Source organism: Thermobia domestica, chromosome 4, assembly GCF_964235325.1.
Source record: "Thermobia domestica chromosome 4, izTheDome1.hap1.1, whole genome shotgun sequence".
Lineage (NCBI taxonomy): Eukaryota > Metazoa > Arthropoda > Insecta > Zygentoma > Lepismatidae > Thermobia > Thermobia domestica.
In genome coordinates, this window is record NC_137457.1 from 266,549,009 (window position 1) to 266,566,142 (window position 17,134).

The following is a 17,134-nucleotide window of genomic DNA, read 5'->3' on the forward strand; positions in this document are numbered from 1 at the left end:
ATTTAAAAGTAGGGATTTCGGGGAAGGGGTTCCGTATCTTCAAGACACACCTCTGCAAGTACCCAATTTTTAAACGAAAGCGTTCCACTCAAGTTTCATGTCGAAAGTATTCTACTGTATGTTTTAAGAAAAATAACTGTAGTAAAAATAACAATATCATTCAACAGTAAGGCATATAGTAAAATAAATTTTTAGGATATGCAGAGGTAATTATAAAAGCTTTGCTACAAAAATACCTATACCGATCATAATTCAATGATCTCTGAAACACAAAGTAACAAAATAGCCTATAGTCTATAATATTTATTCTTCAGAGCAATTGTTACTTAAACAATGGACATACGCTATTTCGAGAATCGAGACAAGACGAGAAATTTTTACGATACTCTTCTTGTCGTCTCGACTCTCATCTCCAAAGCGAGACGATAATTTGGGTTAGGCTTGTGATGTCTCGAATGTATGTTAATTGTCATGTTATTTTGTTTGTTTTAGAAACGAGATGAGAAATTCCTCTTCTCGTGGGCAACATTAAAGAAACCAGAAATAGTATTGCCAAATGTCACGTTTCTGCTTGTAATGGTATGACCTGAGCGATAATTAGCTCCTATCTTTTAATCTTCTACGAGATAATAATAATTATTATTAGTTTATTATATTTCCTGTTATTATTTCTGAAGATCTGATAGTTCAAGTATTGAAACATCCGAGTATTAAATATCTGAAGATAATAAAACGTGTGTCATCGCCACCAGAAATTCTAAAGTAAGTAAGAAAGGAAGTAAATAAATAAGAAGTAAGAATTTACAGTAAAAAAAATATCTCACCCACGGAGATTCGATCCAAGAAACTCCAGATTACTTGTCAAAGGCCTTGACCAGTGAAGCACTATCACTACGCGGTAAATGATTCGTCTTGAGTGTGGTTATGTTAGGTTTCTTTGCCTCCACTTGGAAAGTTGTATACTACTTTTCTCCATTTCAAAACGTCTTTCGTATTCTTTTATCATGATATAAGTCAATAATCTTCGGCATAGTTTATATTAATAACTTGAGTTGTTCTTAAATCTTTGATTTAGAAGTTTGTTTCTTTTCTTCTTCACATGAAACTACAGATATGACAGATTTAATCCTCATACTCTGCTTTTGTTTCAAAGCAGTCGCCATTACCTGGTCAAAGACTTATGTCCGCCACGATACAATAGCATAGGTATGTGGTAATAAGTAATCTTGTATTGATGAAGAAACTGCAATTGGTAATGAGGGTAAACCAGGGTTTGAATTAGAAGGCAATTGGAATATGCTAATACTTGTTCCATGGAAAGATCCTGTCGAAGTAGTTGATGATGTGTTGTCTAAATTGTCTAGTGCACCGACGGTGTACACATTAGTCCTTAATGAAAAGAGGCAGACAAGATTCTCTAATTTATAACGTCTGTACGTCGCTGCTGCTATCTGATCTTCAATTTGCAGCATACGATTATATTTTAGAGAAATGCCTAAGTTATGTAAATTACTGATAATCTTTTTGGAGCGAGTAAGAGTGTGTACCTGTAAACCTACGTACAGTGGGAGCGGCGGTTCATGGGATATGTTGTGGCTTTCTTTTCGTGGCCCTAGTCTTCTGTCCTTAAAATTAAAATATATTATTAACTGACTTATTGTTAAGACAGCTTGAGAATATGTTGTAGAAATTTCTTCTATGTTAGATCCATTGAGCAGTAATTGAACAAAATTCTTTAGGCTTTCTGGAACTCTTTCATCTTGACAGTTTTCTGTAAAGTATCCTGAAAATTTTTGACTCTCCGACTTTATCATATCTCTTCTTAAAGACTTTGAACACATTGAGTAGGCAAAAACCTCCTCTTCATTTCATCGTTTGGACATGAAATTCTTGAGTAATTTCTGGTGTCCTTCATTAAATACCAATAACGTATTTTTGCCATCATTCTGTTCAGTACAATCAGAAATAAAATGAACAAGAATTTTGTTCTTAATTTTGTTTTGTTTACTGCTTCTGATAAACCTACCGCTCTCAACTTGTTTTCGTATAAACTGTGCAACTCTGACACTTGAAAATGAAATGACCATCTTCATTTTACATTCCAAGTAATCTATGAGTTCAGCAAATACACGGGATTCTAAAACATTATCATCTTGACTTTCAGTTTCATTTAAAGATCTGTTCTCCCTTTCCCAACTTATGTATCTATTTTTATACCTCCATAAGCACTGTATGTGGTATGTAGCCTCCATTGCTAGCTACCAAGTCTCCTCCGGAAATTTTAGAAAGCAAAACTGTATCCTGTAATTGGTTTGCCGGTGGAATTATGTTTCATCTACTTTCACATCTCCTCTTACGTTTTGGTTCATTATTTTCTGTTGAACTTTTTCTTTTCTGTTTTCTTGCGATTTCCCTTTTTAGTTTTGAGGCAACAAACTTCAGTCTGCACTGTTTATGCCATTTTGCTGCATTATTAATTAATGTGTTCACTGATTCTTCTTTTCCAATGACAGGTTTCACAGGTAGAGCTTCTAACTTATCGAAATCTTTATAGATCCTCAGGAATTCTGAATACGAATCGCCTCCTTTTCCATCAGTTCTGTCTAAAGGGCAAATTAGTTGTCCCGGTAAACCACAAATTATGCAGTTATTCCAATCCATGTCAATTCATAATTTATGGTTTCTTCATTCTTATATCATTTATACGGTACCTGAAAGAAAAGAGAGAGAATGTTTTAGAGCAGACATATCATGGTGCACTAGCAAACACACACATTATTTCAAATACTGCAAGGTAGGGAATTCATCAAATTAAAAGCCACGACAAACTTTTAATGTGTTCACAATTACATTATAATACCAATATTATGAAGAAAAAAACTAACTGTTCATGTTTACATAGAATGCTTCAATTGAAACTCCCATAACTCTGTTAAGTAATGCTTAAACAATATTGTCATTAAGTAATCATGACAAGAATAATGACTAGATAATTTAATGATAAAAAAAAATCTGCCAGACACAGCTAACTTTCACTAAGTTGACCATTTACGCAGTCTTTCTATTTGCATTGGGTTTGCTTTCAAGACTTATATTTCGACTATTTCTCATCGCATTTTAACGTATTATACATCAAATTAAAGCTCTTTTTATGCTCTTTCAAACGTTAGAGGGTACATGTTTTCATAAAATTGACCATTTTGAAGGAAAATTCAATTATATGTAACTATGTTTTATAAAATCTTAAATATTTTTAATTTTCTCTGTTTTACTATATTTCTTTGTCTTTATTATTGTTATAATCGATTACATTCAGGCTTAACTTATAATTTTTTTTAAAAAAAAAAGAATCATCAAAATCGGATTATTGGTTACCGAGATAATGATCTTTTAAAAACCATTCAAAAAATCTAATATGGCGTCATATCTCAAAATGGCGGCCACAAAATTTTGGCACCAGACCCTAAAACGAATTGAATACCGAAGTACTTTCAATCTGCCAAGTTTCATACTTGTGTCCGGCCTGTCACGATCCTATACTTAACAGACCAGACTATATAGCACATGACTTGACTTAAAAACCTGATAAAAAGAAACAACGAGAAATGAATTTAGTTTTGTTCTTAAACTTCTGTTACAACTCACATTAGTTTATTATCGTTACATTAAATAAAATATTGAATATTAACAGAAACTAATATAAGATGGTTGAAAACATCGTGGAAAAATTTCATGAAGTTACGTGTTATTACTAATATTTCTTCAAAAACATTGATTCTAACTTTTATAGGAACTGGCTTTATATGGTGCTTTTACAATTAAAGAAACTCTTAGATTTTTTGGGATTATTTATGGAATGAAGAAAGCTTATGTCAAGGAAAGGATTAATTTTTTGCTCGACCTTCTTGAACTTCCCAAGACAAGGCGATTTGTTCAAACCCTTAGGTACGTGAAAGGTAGAATACTTGATAATTTTCTTTCTTCTTCTGCATATTAGAATACTCAATAATTTGTTATCTTTTATTGCACATTGGAATACTTGATCATTTGCTATCTTGTTTTGCATATTAAAATACTTGATGATTTGCTACCTTTCAGTAGAGAGGCTATATGAGACGTGGACCTACAGCTTAACTTGGAATCCGAACCATATGAACTCCGACGGAAATCGAACCCGGATCTCCCACATCAAAGGTGCTTCCTTCTTCTGCATATTAGAATACCTAATAATTTGGTATCTTGTTTTGCATATCAGAATACTTAATAATTTGCTACTTGTTTTGTATGTTAGAACACTTGGTAATTTTCTACCTTCTTCTGCATATTAGGATACTTAATAATTTTATATCTTGTTTTGTATATTAAAACACTTGATAATTTGTTACCTTGTATTCCACATTAGATAATTTGCTACCTTGTTGTGCATATCAGAATACTTGATAATTTGCTACCTTACTCTACATATTGAACACTTACGAGGGAACTTATCCAAGTGCAACTCTGACTTCGAGTCGAGACTATGGCCGTTGGATACCTTGTCCCAAAAGAACATAACACGAAAAGAGATACATTTTCGATTGCAACCGTTGCGGAGATATAAGCGTGAAAAGTTAGAAATTAAGCTCCATACTATACATTACAAAGTCAGATTCCGGGTCAAATTTTTCGGAAACGGTCGAGTAAGGAAACTCAGCGAATACACTGAGAGAAAAAAATGTAGGTGGCATACTTAAAAACGTAGGTTACATTCGTAATTCCTGTAGTTTCTGGACTTAACGTACAACCGTATATAACATCCTTCAGCAAACGTATAGCTGAAAAAGTATGTATTATACGTACTGTCTGCATAAGTGCAATGACGTCATTCGTGTGACGTCATCTGCAGTAACAAGTATATACGGAGATGATATCTAGCTTTGTGACGTCAGGATCGTATGTAGCATGTGGGTTAATAATGACGACACACACTGACTATCAGGACGGAGCATAATTTCAAGAAGTATGCAATATACGTTCTGTACGTATGTTTCTTGCGTTCAACCCCGAGACAGCATCTATATAGTACTTGTGCCCCGTACGTACGACTAGATACAATATACGTATTGTACGTATATATTACACAGATTTTCCTTATGTCGTACACAGCTTGTCCAGATACAGCATACAGAATATCCGTATGTACCATACAGAGTGCACATATGTAGCTTACAGACTGTCTGCATGCAGCATATAGATTATACGTATGTCGTGTACAGGTTGGCCATATGTAATGTATGGATTGGATGTATATAGCTAATAGGTTGTCCATATGAAATATACGGATTTTACTTGTATCGCATACGTATTGCCTTCTTGTTAAATATGGATTGGATATATGCAGGATCTAGATTGTACGTATAGTGCACCATTATTAAAGTGCTGCAACATACTGCAAAGTGCATGATACATTCTTACTGTAATGTTGTCAAATATTGTTTTACTCTGTATGAAAACAAAAATAGCTTAAAATATGGTTGATCTCCTTTGTGCCAATAATAATAAAATTAACAATACTACACTTTTCAAATCTTAGTTTGGAGCAGTGAAACTGTCCAAAGAAATGTATTTACCTGCAGGGTGTCCTATAAGTTTGGGCTTCCTGCTAATTCGTTGGAAAGCTACTGCAAAACCAAGTGTTGAAAAGTGACACAAGCATTAATTTTAAAATTATGGGCACAAAGGAGGTTAACCATATGTTAAACTATTTTCGTTTTCATACAGAGTAAATCAATATGTGATATATTACTGTAAGAATTTATCATATGGTTTGCAGTTAGTTAGTCAGCACTTCAATAATAATGCAAAATGCACAGCCGTATACAATCCTATATTCAAACTCAAACAAGATTTACGTACAATCATTTATTAAGCTGTTATCATCCATTGCTTGTACGATATAAAGATTATTTTACCTCATTCTTTTCCTTAATAGTATCTTCTTCTAAAGTGCAGTTGTTACCACAAGAGGCCTGAATAGAATTTTCCAGAAATAACTTCTCTGTACATTTTAATTAACAGGTATGTTTTTTTTTCATGTCGCAATAATTAAAAGTATGGTGTCAGCCGAAAACGTATTCGCTCACAAGATGATTCCTACTCAGTACTCGCCATTAAAAATGCAACACCAAGAAGGAGACATGGTAGCTGCGCCAAAGTTCCCAGGCCGATACCTAATAGTAAGTGCAGAATACTCTTAAACGTCCGCTGTATTCGCTGTGTGACAACTTGGTGACAGCGGAGGCGTTGTGCAGCCATCGACTAAACATATTTATCCTTCCCTGTTCTAGACATTCTGCAAATTTCGATTTTCCTGGATGCATCCTTCTTAGTTTTAAGCAACGAGCAGTTTAACAGTCTCATACATTGCTTAAAGAAAGAGCAATGATTCTCAGAATTACTCGGAAGATATATATACAATAATTTAAAACTGTTATCTCAAACTATGCAATTCAGAGCACGAAAAGAACTATAGCTAAAGGAACACTGATTTTAGCCAGATAGTAACTAGTAAACTCAATCACACTCAGTACCATTAGTTGCTTGGTGTTATCCGTAAGTCAGAGATCATGGTATCTCATTTCGTGTAGATTTTTGCATTTGTTTAATGCTAAAAATGTATTTTATCGCTAATTGAACCCAGTATCATATATATACCGACAGGGCGTACCTTAGTCACAAGGTGACATGAGTGAAACACTAAACTATCGATTCACACCTGCGACCTTGTTAACACTAGAGAGTTACAAAGGGCCTTATGCAGAGTTGTTTTGTAACGTGATTAGTGCCATACTAAAGAGTTCGACTAACATATATTTCCTGTAGTAGTCAGGCCTTTAGAATGACGCTAATAATGCGTCAAAACGACTCTGCATAAGGCGGAATGTGATTAAGTAAATACGGAACATAGTTCATACAAAGTATAGCGATGTATGAAGTCTCCGTTTCATACGACTTGGATAAAGGATACATCTGAAATAGCAACAAAGAAATATATAATGATTTCTCTGGATAATTTGGATTAGTCCAGAATTCGAACACACACACGCTGGTAAGTCCAACTTTTTTTTTTACTTTTTTCTTTGGATTCCCAATAAAGTTGACTACTGAAAAGCTGAGTTATAGATTCTGTATTAAAACAACACCTTCGCTAGACATGTTCAGTATACACATTGTCTTACATATAGAACAATACATTAGTTATTAATACATGTCTGAAATAATAGTACTTCGTATAGAATTTTACTTCATCCAAACGTGATAGCACAAAGATAAAAAAATATTGCGAAGGATAATGTTCTTATTACAGAGAAAAAGAGTTGAAATGACTTAACATTAACAAACATTTTCTTTAACCAGAGATAATATTTTATTCTAATTTATGGAAGAAATAAATAATTTGTAGTACAGTATTTTTATTATGGTTATACAGTATATTCGTACAAAAGGATGTAAGTACAATTGGGTCTGTCTTCAGAAAGGACGTACTTTTAGCCACAACCTACACTTGCTTCTTTTGACTGTCTTTCAAGCAGAATCCTGATTTGATGCACGGAATACCTGCAACAAAAATCACAAAATATTTAAAATGTTACATTCAGTGTGCTTAATTTGGTTGTACTTAACAATACAAAGTATCTTAACATTTTTGAGATTAAATGGACTTGAGATTAAATGGACAAAATCTGTTCGGTCAGGTATGGACTTTTGGGTTGCACGTAGAAAATCTATGAAGTGTTTATTGATGCTGAACAACAACTCAAAATGTATTACTATTCAAAAGTAAGTGGGTACCCCAACGGTGTTCGGGGTACCATGGGGCACCTAATGTCTGTATTTTTTTTAGATATATGGAAATGTATGTCTCTAAAATGTAAAGAACTGACATCTGTTTACCGAAAACCTCAACTCGGTAAGCCTTATGGATATCGAGATATGGGAAAATAAAGAACGACACCATAGAAGTGTGGGGTTTGCGTACTAGATGGTGCAGTTTCGGAAACGTAATTACGAGGGCTTACAACAACCTCAAAAGTACTTTCAATTAAATACACTACACACACGCCCTGATGGGGGTTTTCGGGTACCATGATATTCGCAGAACTCTCATTTCTAAACATTCTAAAATCTGTCTTAATAACGTTTTAAAGAACGTTAGAGGTGTGTGTTTACCGAAACCGCAAGTCGGTACGCCTAACAGTTACCGAAATATGGTGAAATAAAAAGCGACACCGTAGGTACGTGGAGCTTGCATATTAGACAGTACAATTTAGAAAATTAATTAAAATATGACTATCAAGATATTGTCAAATAAAGGGAGGATCCATACAGTTATGGGGTTTTCGTGTTAGGTGGTAAAATTTCCGAAACCGGCTATGGGAAGTTAATACGCATCAGTAGCAATTTCATCTTAAAGTAATTAGGTATTTCCATGGAGTTTAAGAACATCATGGGGTCTACCAAGATTAAATTTTAAAAGCTTTGGAAAATATATTTTGACATTTGTAAAAAGTATTAGAAATATGTATTTACCTAAAAGTTCCAGCTAGTACATTTAGCAGCTAGAGACACACCACACCATACAATAAAAGCGTATTAGATCTTGAAATTTCAGAAAACAATTATTGATCCTAACAAAAGCTAAATAAGATGGTACTTCTATGGATTAAGTGAGTACCTCAGACTCGTCAGTACAATTTCGATCGAAAGATTAATTCAGCTCTAAACTTTCTTTGGACAATTCCAAGAGTTTATCGGGCTCTGAATTAAAGTGAACATTTTTTGTCAATATCTAATATAGCTAGCGAGATATAAGGAATTGTGTATTTTATGACGTCGTAAAAATAGAGACCCGCATGGATTTGTACTTTTGAGTGTTTGCTGTAAGAAGAAGAAATTTCAGAAAACAACCGTATATACCTTAATAGGCAATTAAATGGGCGGGGGCACGGTGGCTTAGTGGTAGAGTGCTTACCTCTGGTGTATTGGGTTTTTGGTTCGATCCGCAGCCAAGTCAGTTTGTAGTGGACATCGTATTCCTGGGTTTTCTCGGGGTACTCTCTTTCCTCCCACCTTTACATTCCATCAATTCTGTCAACAACATTCACTTGCTTTAATCAAAATCTCCCTGAGACTAAAATGCATAATCGTGGGTCGCTACACTGAAATATTTCCTTTTATTTAATTTAAAATTAAATGGGGACTTAAGTATGATCGTATCTCTATGGGTTAAGTGAATACTCCAATAGTTTCTGCAAAAAAAGATTAGTTAAACACCCTACCACTAAGCTACTGTATCCCCGCCCATTGAATTGTCTATTAAGGTATATACAGTAGTTTTCTGAATTTTTCTCTTATAGGAAAGACCCAAAAGTACAAATATATAAAGATCTCTATATTTACGTCATAAAATATATAATTCCTTATATCTTGGTTACTATCTTAGATATTGACAGCGAATTTTCATTCTTTTGCACAGCTCAATGAACCCTTGGAATTGCCTGAACAAAACCTAGGACTGAACTAACCTTTCGATCGAAATTGTACTGAGGTACTCATTTAACCCATAGAAGTACCATCTTATTTAATTTTGTTGCGACCAATAATTGTTTCCGAAATTTCAAGATCTCATACGCTTTTATTTCACAGTGTTTCTCCAGATGTTAGATGTACTAGCTGGAAGTTTTGGGTAAACACATATTTCAAATACTGTTTACAAATGTCAGATTATATTTTCAATAGCTTTTAAAATTTAATTTTGGTAGACTGCATGATGTTCTAACACCCCATGAAGATATCTAATTACTTTAAGATAAAATTGCTACTGGTATTTATTAACTTTCCATGACTGATTTCGGAAATTTTAGCATCTAACACGAAAACCCCTTAACTGTGTTGGTCCTCCCTTTATTTGACAACATCTTGATAGCCGTAAGTCATATTTTAATTCATTTTCCGAATTGTAGCGTCAAGTATGCAAGCCCCACATATTTATAGTATCGCTCTTTATTTTCCCATATCTCGGTATCTATAAGGCTTACCGAGTTGCAGTTTTCAGTAAAAAAAAAATCAGTTCTTTCCATTTTAGAGACATGTATTTCCATTAATCTAAAATGCAGAAATTAGGTACCGCATTGGAACCCCATTGAAGTACTCACTTACTTTTGCATAGCAGGGTAAAAACGCCAGTGGTTCTCACTTTAAGGTTGAAAACATACTATTTTGTCTTTTCTCTGAGCATTGTGAATCTGTCGGAGCTATACCGTAGTTGGAAAGACTCACTGATCCTTCCTATAATGACCATGTAGTCAGAATTCAAAAAGGAGTAGAAGGAAAAACAATATTTTAAAATCCTTGCACTAGTAGTCCTCACCTTAAAATCAAAATGTTCCAGTATAGTCAGGATTTTCTATCAGTGTTCGTCACTCAAATAACTTGACATAATTTATTCAAAAACGCACTGTGTATCAGTTTAGGGTTAAGAATACAATATAAAGTAGTAAGCTTAATAACTTTGCATCACTTTTAGCACTCAAGAAGGAAAATAAAAACGTTTTTACATACTTCTTAAAGCAATTTCAGAAAGAAAAATGTTAACTGAATTCAAAAATTAACTGTATATCACTTTCACGTTAAGAGTACAATATTAAATACTATGTTTAATAACTATACGTCCTTTAAACACTCAAGAATGAAAATAAGCGTTTGTACATACATTTGAAAAATAATCTGAGAAACAAAATAAGTTAACTGAATTCAAAATTTAATTATACATCACCTAAAGCTTAAGAATACACTATAAAATACTGAGATTAATAACAATGCATTACTGAAGAATGAAAACAAAAATGTTTTAGCTACCTATATTGTATTTACATGTTATTTCTCATTAACTTTTTTTTTGTTTGTTTGTTTTTGTTTTTAATAACTCATGATCAAGTCTAGGGATGCACAAGAGAAAAGATTTGAAATTGTCTCCTCTCGAAAACGTGCCGCGAAAGTTATGCATCGTCTCGAAAACTGGATCCGTTTCTATTGGAAGAGCTCTATCTCATCTCAAATTTCATGACAAAAATTATGTCTCGTCTCGTGCTCATCCCTAATCAGATCCATAGCCAAAAACTTCATTTCGGAGGGAGGGCTTTCCGATATCCGAATTTAGATAGATAATCGATATCGACAAACTATCGAAACTTGTTCGAATTATCGAAAAATACAGCAATATCGAAATATAAACAATATCAAAAATCGAAAATATAGAAATATGAAAGAGATCAAAGATATGGATATATCGATCAAAAATTTCGATATCGATGTTTTGATGTTTGAAAATATCAATCGTTCGATCTAAATATCACACAGCCCTAGGCTCCAACTGTTGTCACCTTTAAAATTAATTGCTGACTAATCTTCTGTAAGTACCGTAAGGCGGGATTATTTTGCACTTCAGGATTAACTTTGCACAAAATACGCCAAAAGTTATGTCGGTAAAATTATGGACTAAAGAGAAAGTTTCAACTGTCACCGTAAGATAGAACATCTAACTGGATTTTGACTATAATGTTGGCGGTTAACATCAGTTCTAATTAAGTGAAGGGTTTGTTGTTATAGAGGTATGGAAAGCAGTAACTGTAAAGGCCGACAAAATTTGAAAGATATCACCTACAAGAATTTTTGTCAAAGTCAAGTCAGTTTCGTAGAATACTCTGTGTATAATGGGACTTTGAGACAATAGTTGAAATTGAAGTGTGAAACGTTTGAAAGTCATACAAAAATAAAACTGGGAGAAGGCGGTTTCAGCCTCTAATCGGGGCTACTTTGCACTGATCAAACGTAACCCCTCAGATAGGATATTATTACTACTGGTACCTCCTGCCGTCTAACTTTAGAAAAATTTCCTATTCAGGTAGATGTCGGAATGGATTTCTTATTGGGAAATAAATTACGAACAGCGGCGGATTCAGAAAAATAGTTTGAGAGGGACTTCACACAGAAAGATTTCCTTTATTTAGAAATGACTAGACTTTTTGAAGGGCTTGAAGCGTAGACGCATAGGAATGACTAACATTAGATTTTTTTAAAAGAAATTCTGCAATTTGGATGGGCTTCAGCCTGAAAGCCCCAAATCCCGTAAATCTTCCACTGATTACGGTTGGGATGATATTCTTGGATATAAAGAGCAACCAAGGCAAATCAGATCTCGGAGATTTTTGCTGTTCTTGAGTTGCCATTTTTGTGGGACATACTAAACTATCAGAATGTGGTTCCTATGTCCGTACCAGAAAATACATAATTTTCTTTACAAATATCGATAATTCGTACTTACTGACACCAGTACCGTAAGTCCAACCTCAATATTTGTAGACTGCATGCAGTATTGTGTAGGAAGTGAAATGTATAAATAGAGGAGAGAAAACATTGCACAGAAACATTATGTTCATATGTTGAAAATACTTTTTTTTTTTTTTTTTTTGTATGTGTTGCAAAGTATCTTCAGCTATCAGGTTACTTTGCAACAAAGTTTATATGAAATGAAATCTTTGAGTTTTACGTCCCACGATTATGCCGGGTATGCTAAAGGAGACGATGGTGAGAATGAATGGAATAGTAGAATGAAAAATGTGTGAAAAAACGGGAAAACCTCGAGAAAAACCACACAGTGTTTCTCCAACACAAAGCCCATTTAGCACGTGCTGGGATCGATCCAGGAACTTCACGCAGGAGAGGTGAACGCTCCCCAAAACACAACCTCAGAATATATTTCATATAGAGTAGAAATAACAATATGTTGTAAAAAAAAATGGCCGGTCTGAAAGGCATGTAAGCTAAATAAATAAAAAAAAATACAATTGCTACTCGATTTGTTTACTAGCAGGCAAGTAGCATACAAATTTATGATGCTGAAGGCGTTATTTTTCACAGCTATGGAGAAAAGAGGAACAAAAAATAACAGGAAATCTTTGTTTTACGTTCTACGAATATGCTATGTAGGCTGACGGTCACAAATGAGTAATGAAAATTGATGATCTTGAAATACGATTTGGTGAAATAATGAGGGAGAAAAATAATCATTGATTAAATATTAAATTGAAAAGAAATAAGAGCCTGACGCTCAAATACTTATCTATCTGGCACCCATCTTAATCCCCATAAAATATCATGAAGTGCTTGATTGATTCTAAACCCAATATTAGTAATAGTAATTTAACAATAAACACAGAATATATAATTTACGCACCTTGAAATGTAGAAAGTAATGATTTTAATCCCCAGCTTTCCAATAGACCTTTGATTTCTCCGAATGAAGATTCGGATATCTTGTTTCTTCTCAAACAATAATGGGTTACAATAATCAGTTGCAGTCCAAAGCCAAGTCACTAAGTTAAGCATGAAAATAAAAGAATTCATTAGTTAGATGCATACCAACTCCTACGCATGTAAATCCGAATCTACTAGTTAGATGCATACCAACTCCTAAGCATGTAAATCCGAATCTACTTGTATTAAATTGTAAATTTAAACAAACTAAATTATACTACAGTTATAGTGACATCAAACATACATTAAATAAGATATACAGGGTGTCTCAAAAGTCCCTTGACATAGGGTAACTCTGTTATTATCAGAGTTACAACAAAATGTAGAAGGGGAAAGCATCTCCAAATATGATGTTTTCAATCTAAAGTGAAGGAATTTTTAAAATCGGATAACTCGGTTGCGCTGTACACTCTTTATGCGCCCAATGTGAAATGAAAATGCAACGTTGCCATTTACCTGGACCCAAAACATAAGTGAGTGAAGTTACTGTCTTTTACGCTAACATGTCGATGGCCAGCCCCCGTTTCAAACAATAACTTCATTCAGGCCAGGTAAATGACAACGTTGCATTTTCATTTAAAATTGGGTGCATAAAGAGTATACAGCACAAACATCTCGTCCGATTTTTTAAAAAGTGTTCACTTTAGATTGAAAATGTCATATTTCGAGATGATTTTACCTCTTACATTTTGTTGTAACTCTGATAATAACAGAGTTACCCTATGTCAGGGAACTTTTGAAACATCCTGTATACATCATAAGAAGTTCCTTTCTAAATTCTACACGAATGTGGTTTCATTGAATGTGAGTTGGGTGATACACATTAGGCCTTTTGGGAGTACGTCACACGGACGACCGTAATTTTGTGTTGAAAATTTTTATTATGAACTGGTGAGATATGTGATACATATGGCCACGGGCTAGAATTTTCTTAGCGGTTCAAACTCGCGGGCCCTTTTTCCTTCCCCATTTTGAATCGGTACATGAAAATGGGATTTTCTTTATGCTTGCCTGCGCCAATTTTGAAAATTCCTTCACTAATCGACTTCTCTTGACGAGTACTACAAGAATCAGTTAACCCTATATTGCGCAATTTATTAATTGTTTCGAGAAAAAATATTTAGATGTTTTTTCTTACTGCATTCGCGTATTTAAACCGAACTAATAATAAATTTTGACTTACACATTTACCATATGACGTTAGGAGAATTGTGTATTTGAATTAACATTGCGCAATTATGAACCTTATTTGTTTAATTTTTCATTGATATCCAATACAGAATTTTTTAGACGTTACAGACTTTCTTTACACATAGTATTGCGCAGATTTTTATAACATGCTTTAGTAAACAATATGTATTCTAAGATATGCTGAAACATTGTATGTTTAATCTGAAATTACTAACATATCTTTCATGGATCAGACCTATTATGTATAGCAGCGTTTCCCAACCTTTTTCAACTTGCGGCACACTTCAGGGTAACTTGAATTCTCGCGGCACACATATTATTATTATTATTATTATTATTATTATTATTATTATTATTATTATTATTATTATTATTATTATTATTTGAAAATATAAAATACTGTAGTATTTTTTTCTGATTACTGACATCCTTCTCACAGAGAAGAAAGCTAGACCACTGTTTTTTCCCCGTGGTAAATCATTATGCTTATTTTTCATTTTAATTTAAAAATAGAAAACAATTACAATCAGATATAGAGCTCAAGTTGTTAAAAATACACTTTTTTTTCGAAAACTGTATCCAACCTTTCATTAAGAAGGAGGATCACTAAATAACGAACGAACAAACGAATCTCTTTTACTATTAAAACACAAATATAGGTAATTCGTATGCATGTTTACTTTGCCGGAAGGATTGAATAATATTTTAAAATTTCAAGATACGAAATAGTCTGCAACAATAAAGAAGCAATAATGGTCATAACAATGATAAATACTTTTTTCAAAATTAGAAATGTACAGAAAAATGTTCTACAGAAAAGTAACACAGTATGAAACTTTAAATTTTAGATTCATAGTAGTAATTTGAAATACAAATATACCTTTTTCTGTATGTCTTGCAATTTGATTGCTATAGAATTACTAATTTTGTTCCGATTTCCTCGCGGCACACCAGCGACCCATTCGCGGCACACCACTGTGCCGCGGCACACCGGTTGGGAAACGCTGATGTATAGAATGACAGTAAACAATTTTTCTTTGAAGTGAAACACAATGCCGTGAGATATGTTATTAGCAACTTGGCGAATTTATAGGACGAACTCCAATACAATCTTGTCCTTGGTATACGAAAATGGACATATACATTACGGTTCCTAAATACCTCTAATTCTAACTTAGTTAGTTCCAAAGGTTTATTGGGGTCCTTCTGGTTAGAATATAAAATGCTTTCACGAACGATTAAATCCAGAATATCAGCACTAAAAACATTTGGAAATATTCAATTGGAGATCTGATTTCATTTGGAGAAGACAAACGCGTTTCTATTGTGGTGACTGAAGAGGTGGATCATTTCTTGTTATTCTTTTCTATTGGGGCTGACGACTGGCAGCAGTTGTAGCCTGACTGGAATTGGCATTTACTGTTTCATCTGAAAAAAAAAAGCAAACGATTGTATCAATTTACTAATCTACAAGTATCTATTTCAATGAAATCAATGTAAAATACTGGAGTACAATAGTTTTGAACATATCTTCTGATCCATTTGAGGTTTCAGATTTAGGACGCCATTCTTCATCGTCTGAATCTAGAACTCCTAACTCTATCGCTTACCTGGAGCTGCTCATCCTCACTGTCGTCAGGAGGTATGTATGGCTGAACGAGTCGTTTTTCCGAAATATATTCTTGCTCATCTGTTAAAGTAATATAAGCTTTTACAGTCTTCAAGAATCTTTATCGGGCAATAAATCGGTAAATAATACTGAAGAGTAACAGAAAGGAAAGAGAGAGACAGAGTAACTGAGGTTTTCAAATAACACAAAGTCGAAAATAAATAGTGGAAGATGTCTGAAATGACGTTGTTACGTTTAGTATTTTTCTTTTTTTTTCGTGTTCAACTTCATATTATTTTAATTCATAAGTTGGTAACACTGAAAGCATACACTGCACGCAACAATGCTTTCCATGAGCCAATAAAAATTCCAACAAAATTCAAAGAAAAGAAGGTAAGAAACCAACCTTCCAAACTTTCCATTAGGCCTATCGAAGAAATGTTTGATTCTTAGTAAAAGAGGTTCGTAGTTGCTCAATGTTAATCAGAATATACAAACATATTTCGGACGATCAAATACAAAACGAAATTAGTGTGATAAATTACAAGCACTTAAAACAAACAACAGACACCTACCTTCTAGAAAAATATTTTTTCAAAGAAAAATTTCCCTGTTTTCGACTCCTCTTGCTTCAAAAATAAACACAGCAATGCACTTCACACACGCTGTATCCGCCCTCGCAACAGAAACTGCTGGAAAACCTCTCCTTCCGAAAGAGACGCAATTATGAGTGTTCATAACAGATGGCACGGCATAAAGGAAACCATCTGAAACAGAAGTGGCACCATCTACGGTATGACTTTCAAACTATCACACTCAGCATGGTTTGTTAATTTGGATTAACACTGCGCAATATAGGGTTAAAATCTCGCGGGCCCTTTTTTCTTCCCCATTTTGAACCGGTACATGAAAATGGGATTTTCTTCATGTTTGCCTGCGCCGATTTTGAAAATTCCTTCACTAATCGATTTCTCTCGACGA

General features: G+C 33.9%; 1 protein-coding gene across 2 annotated transcripts in view; it reads left to right on the forward strand.

Annotated features, from left to right (window-relative positions):
* The window catches only part of LOC145683502 (ABC transporter G family member 23-like), a 259,118-nt gene that overhangs the window by 61,115 nt on the left and 180,869 nt on the right, over positions 1–17,134 (forward strand). For both annotated transcript variants that reach the window (XM_081754841.1, XM_081754842.1), the window contains exon 4: positions 3,791–3,945. In XM_081754841.1, the coding sequence (XP_081610967.1) occupies positions 3,791–3,945 (155 nt within the window). The remainder of the gene's footprint in view (positions 1–3,790; positions 3,946–17,134) is intronic.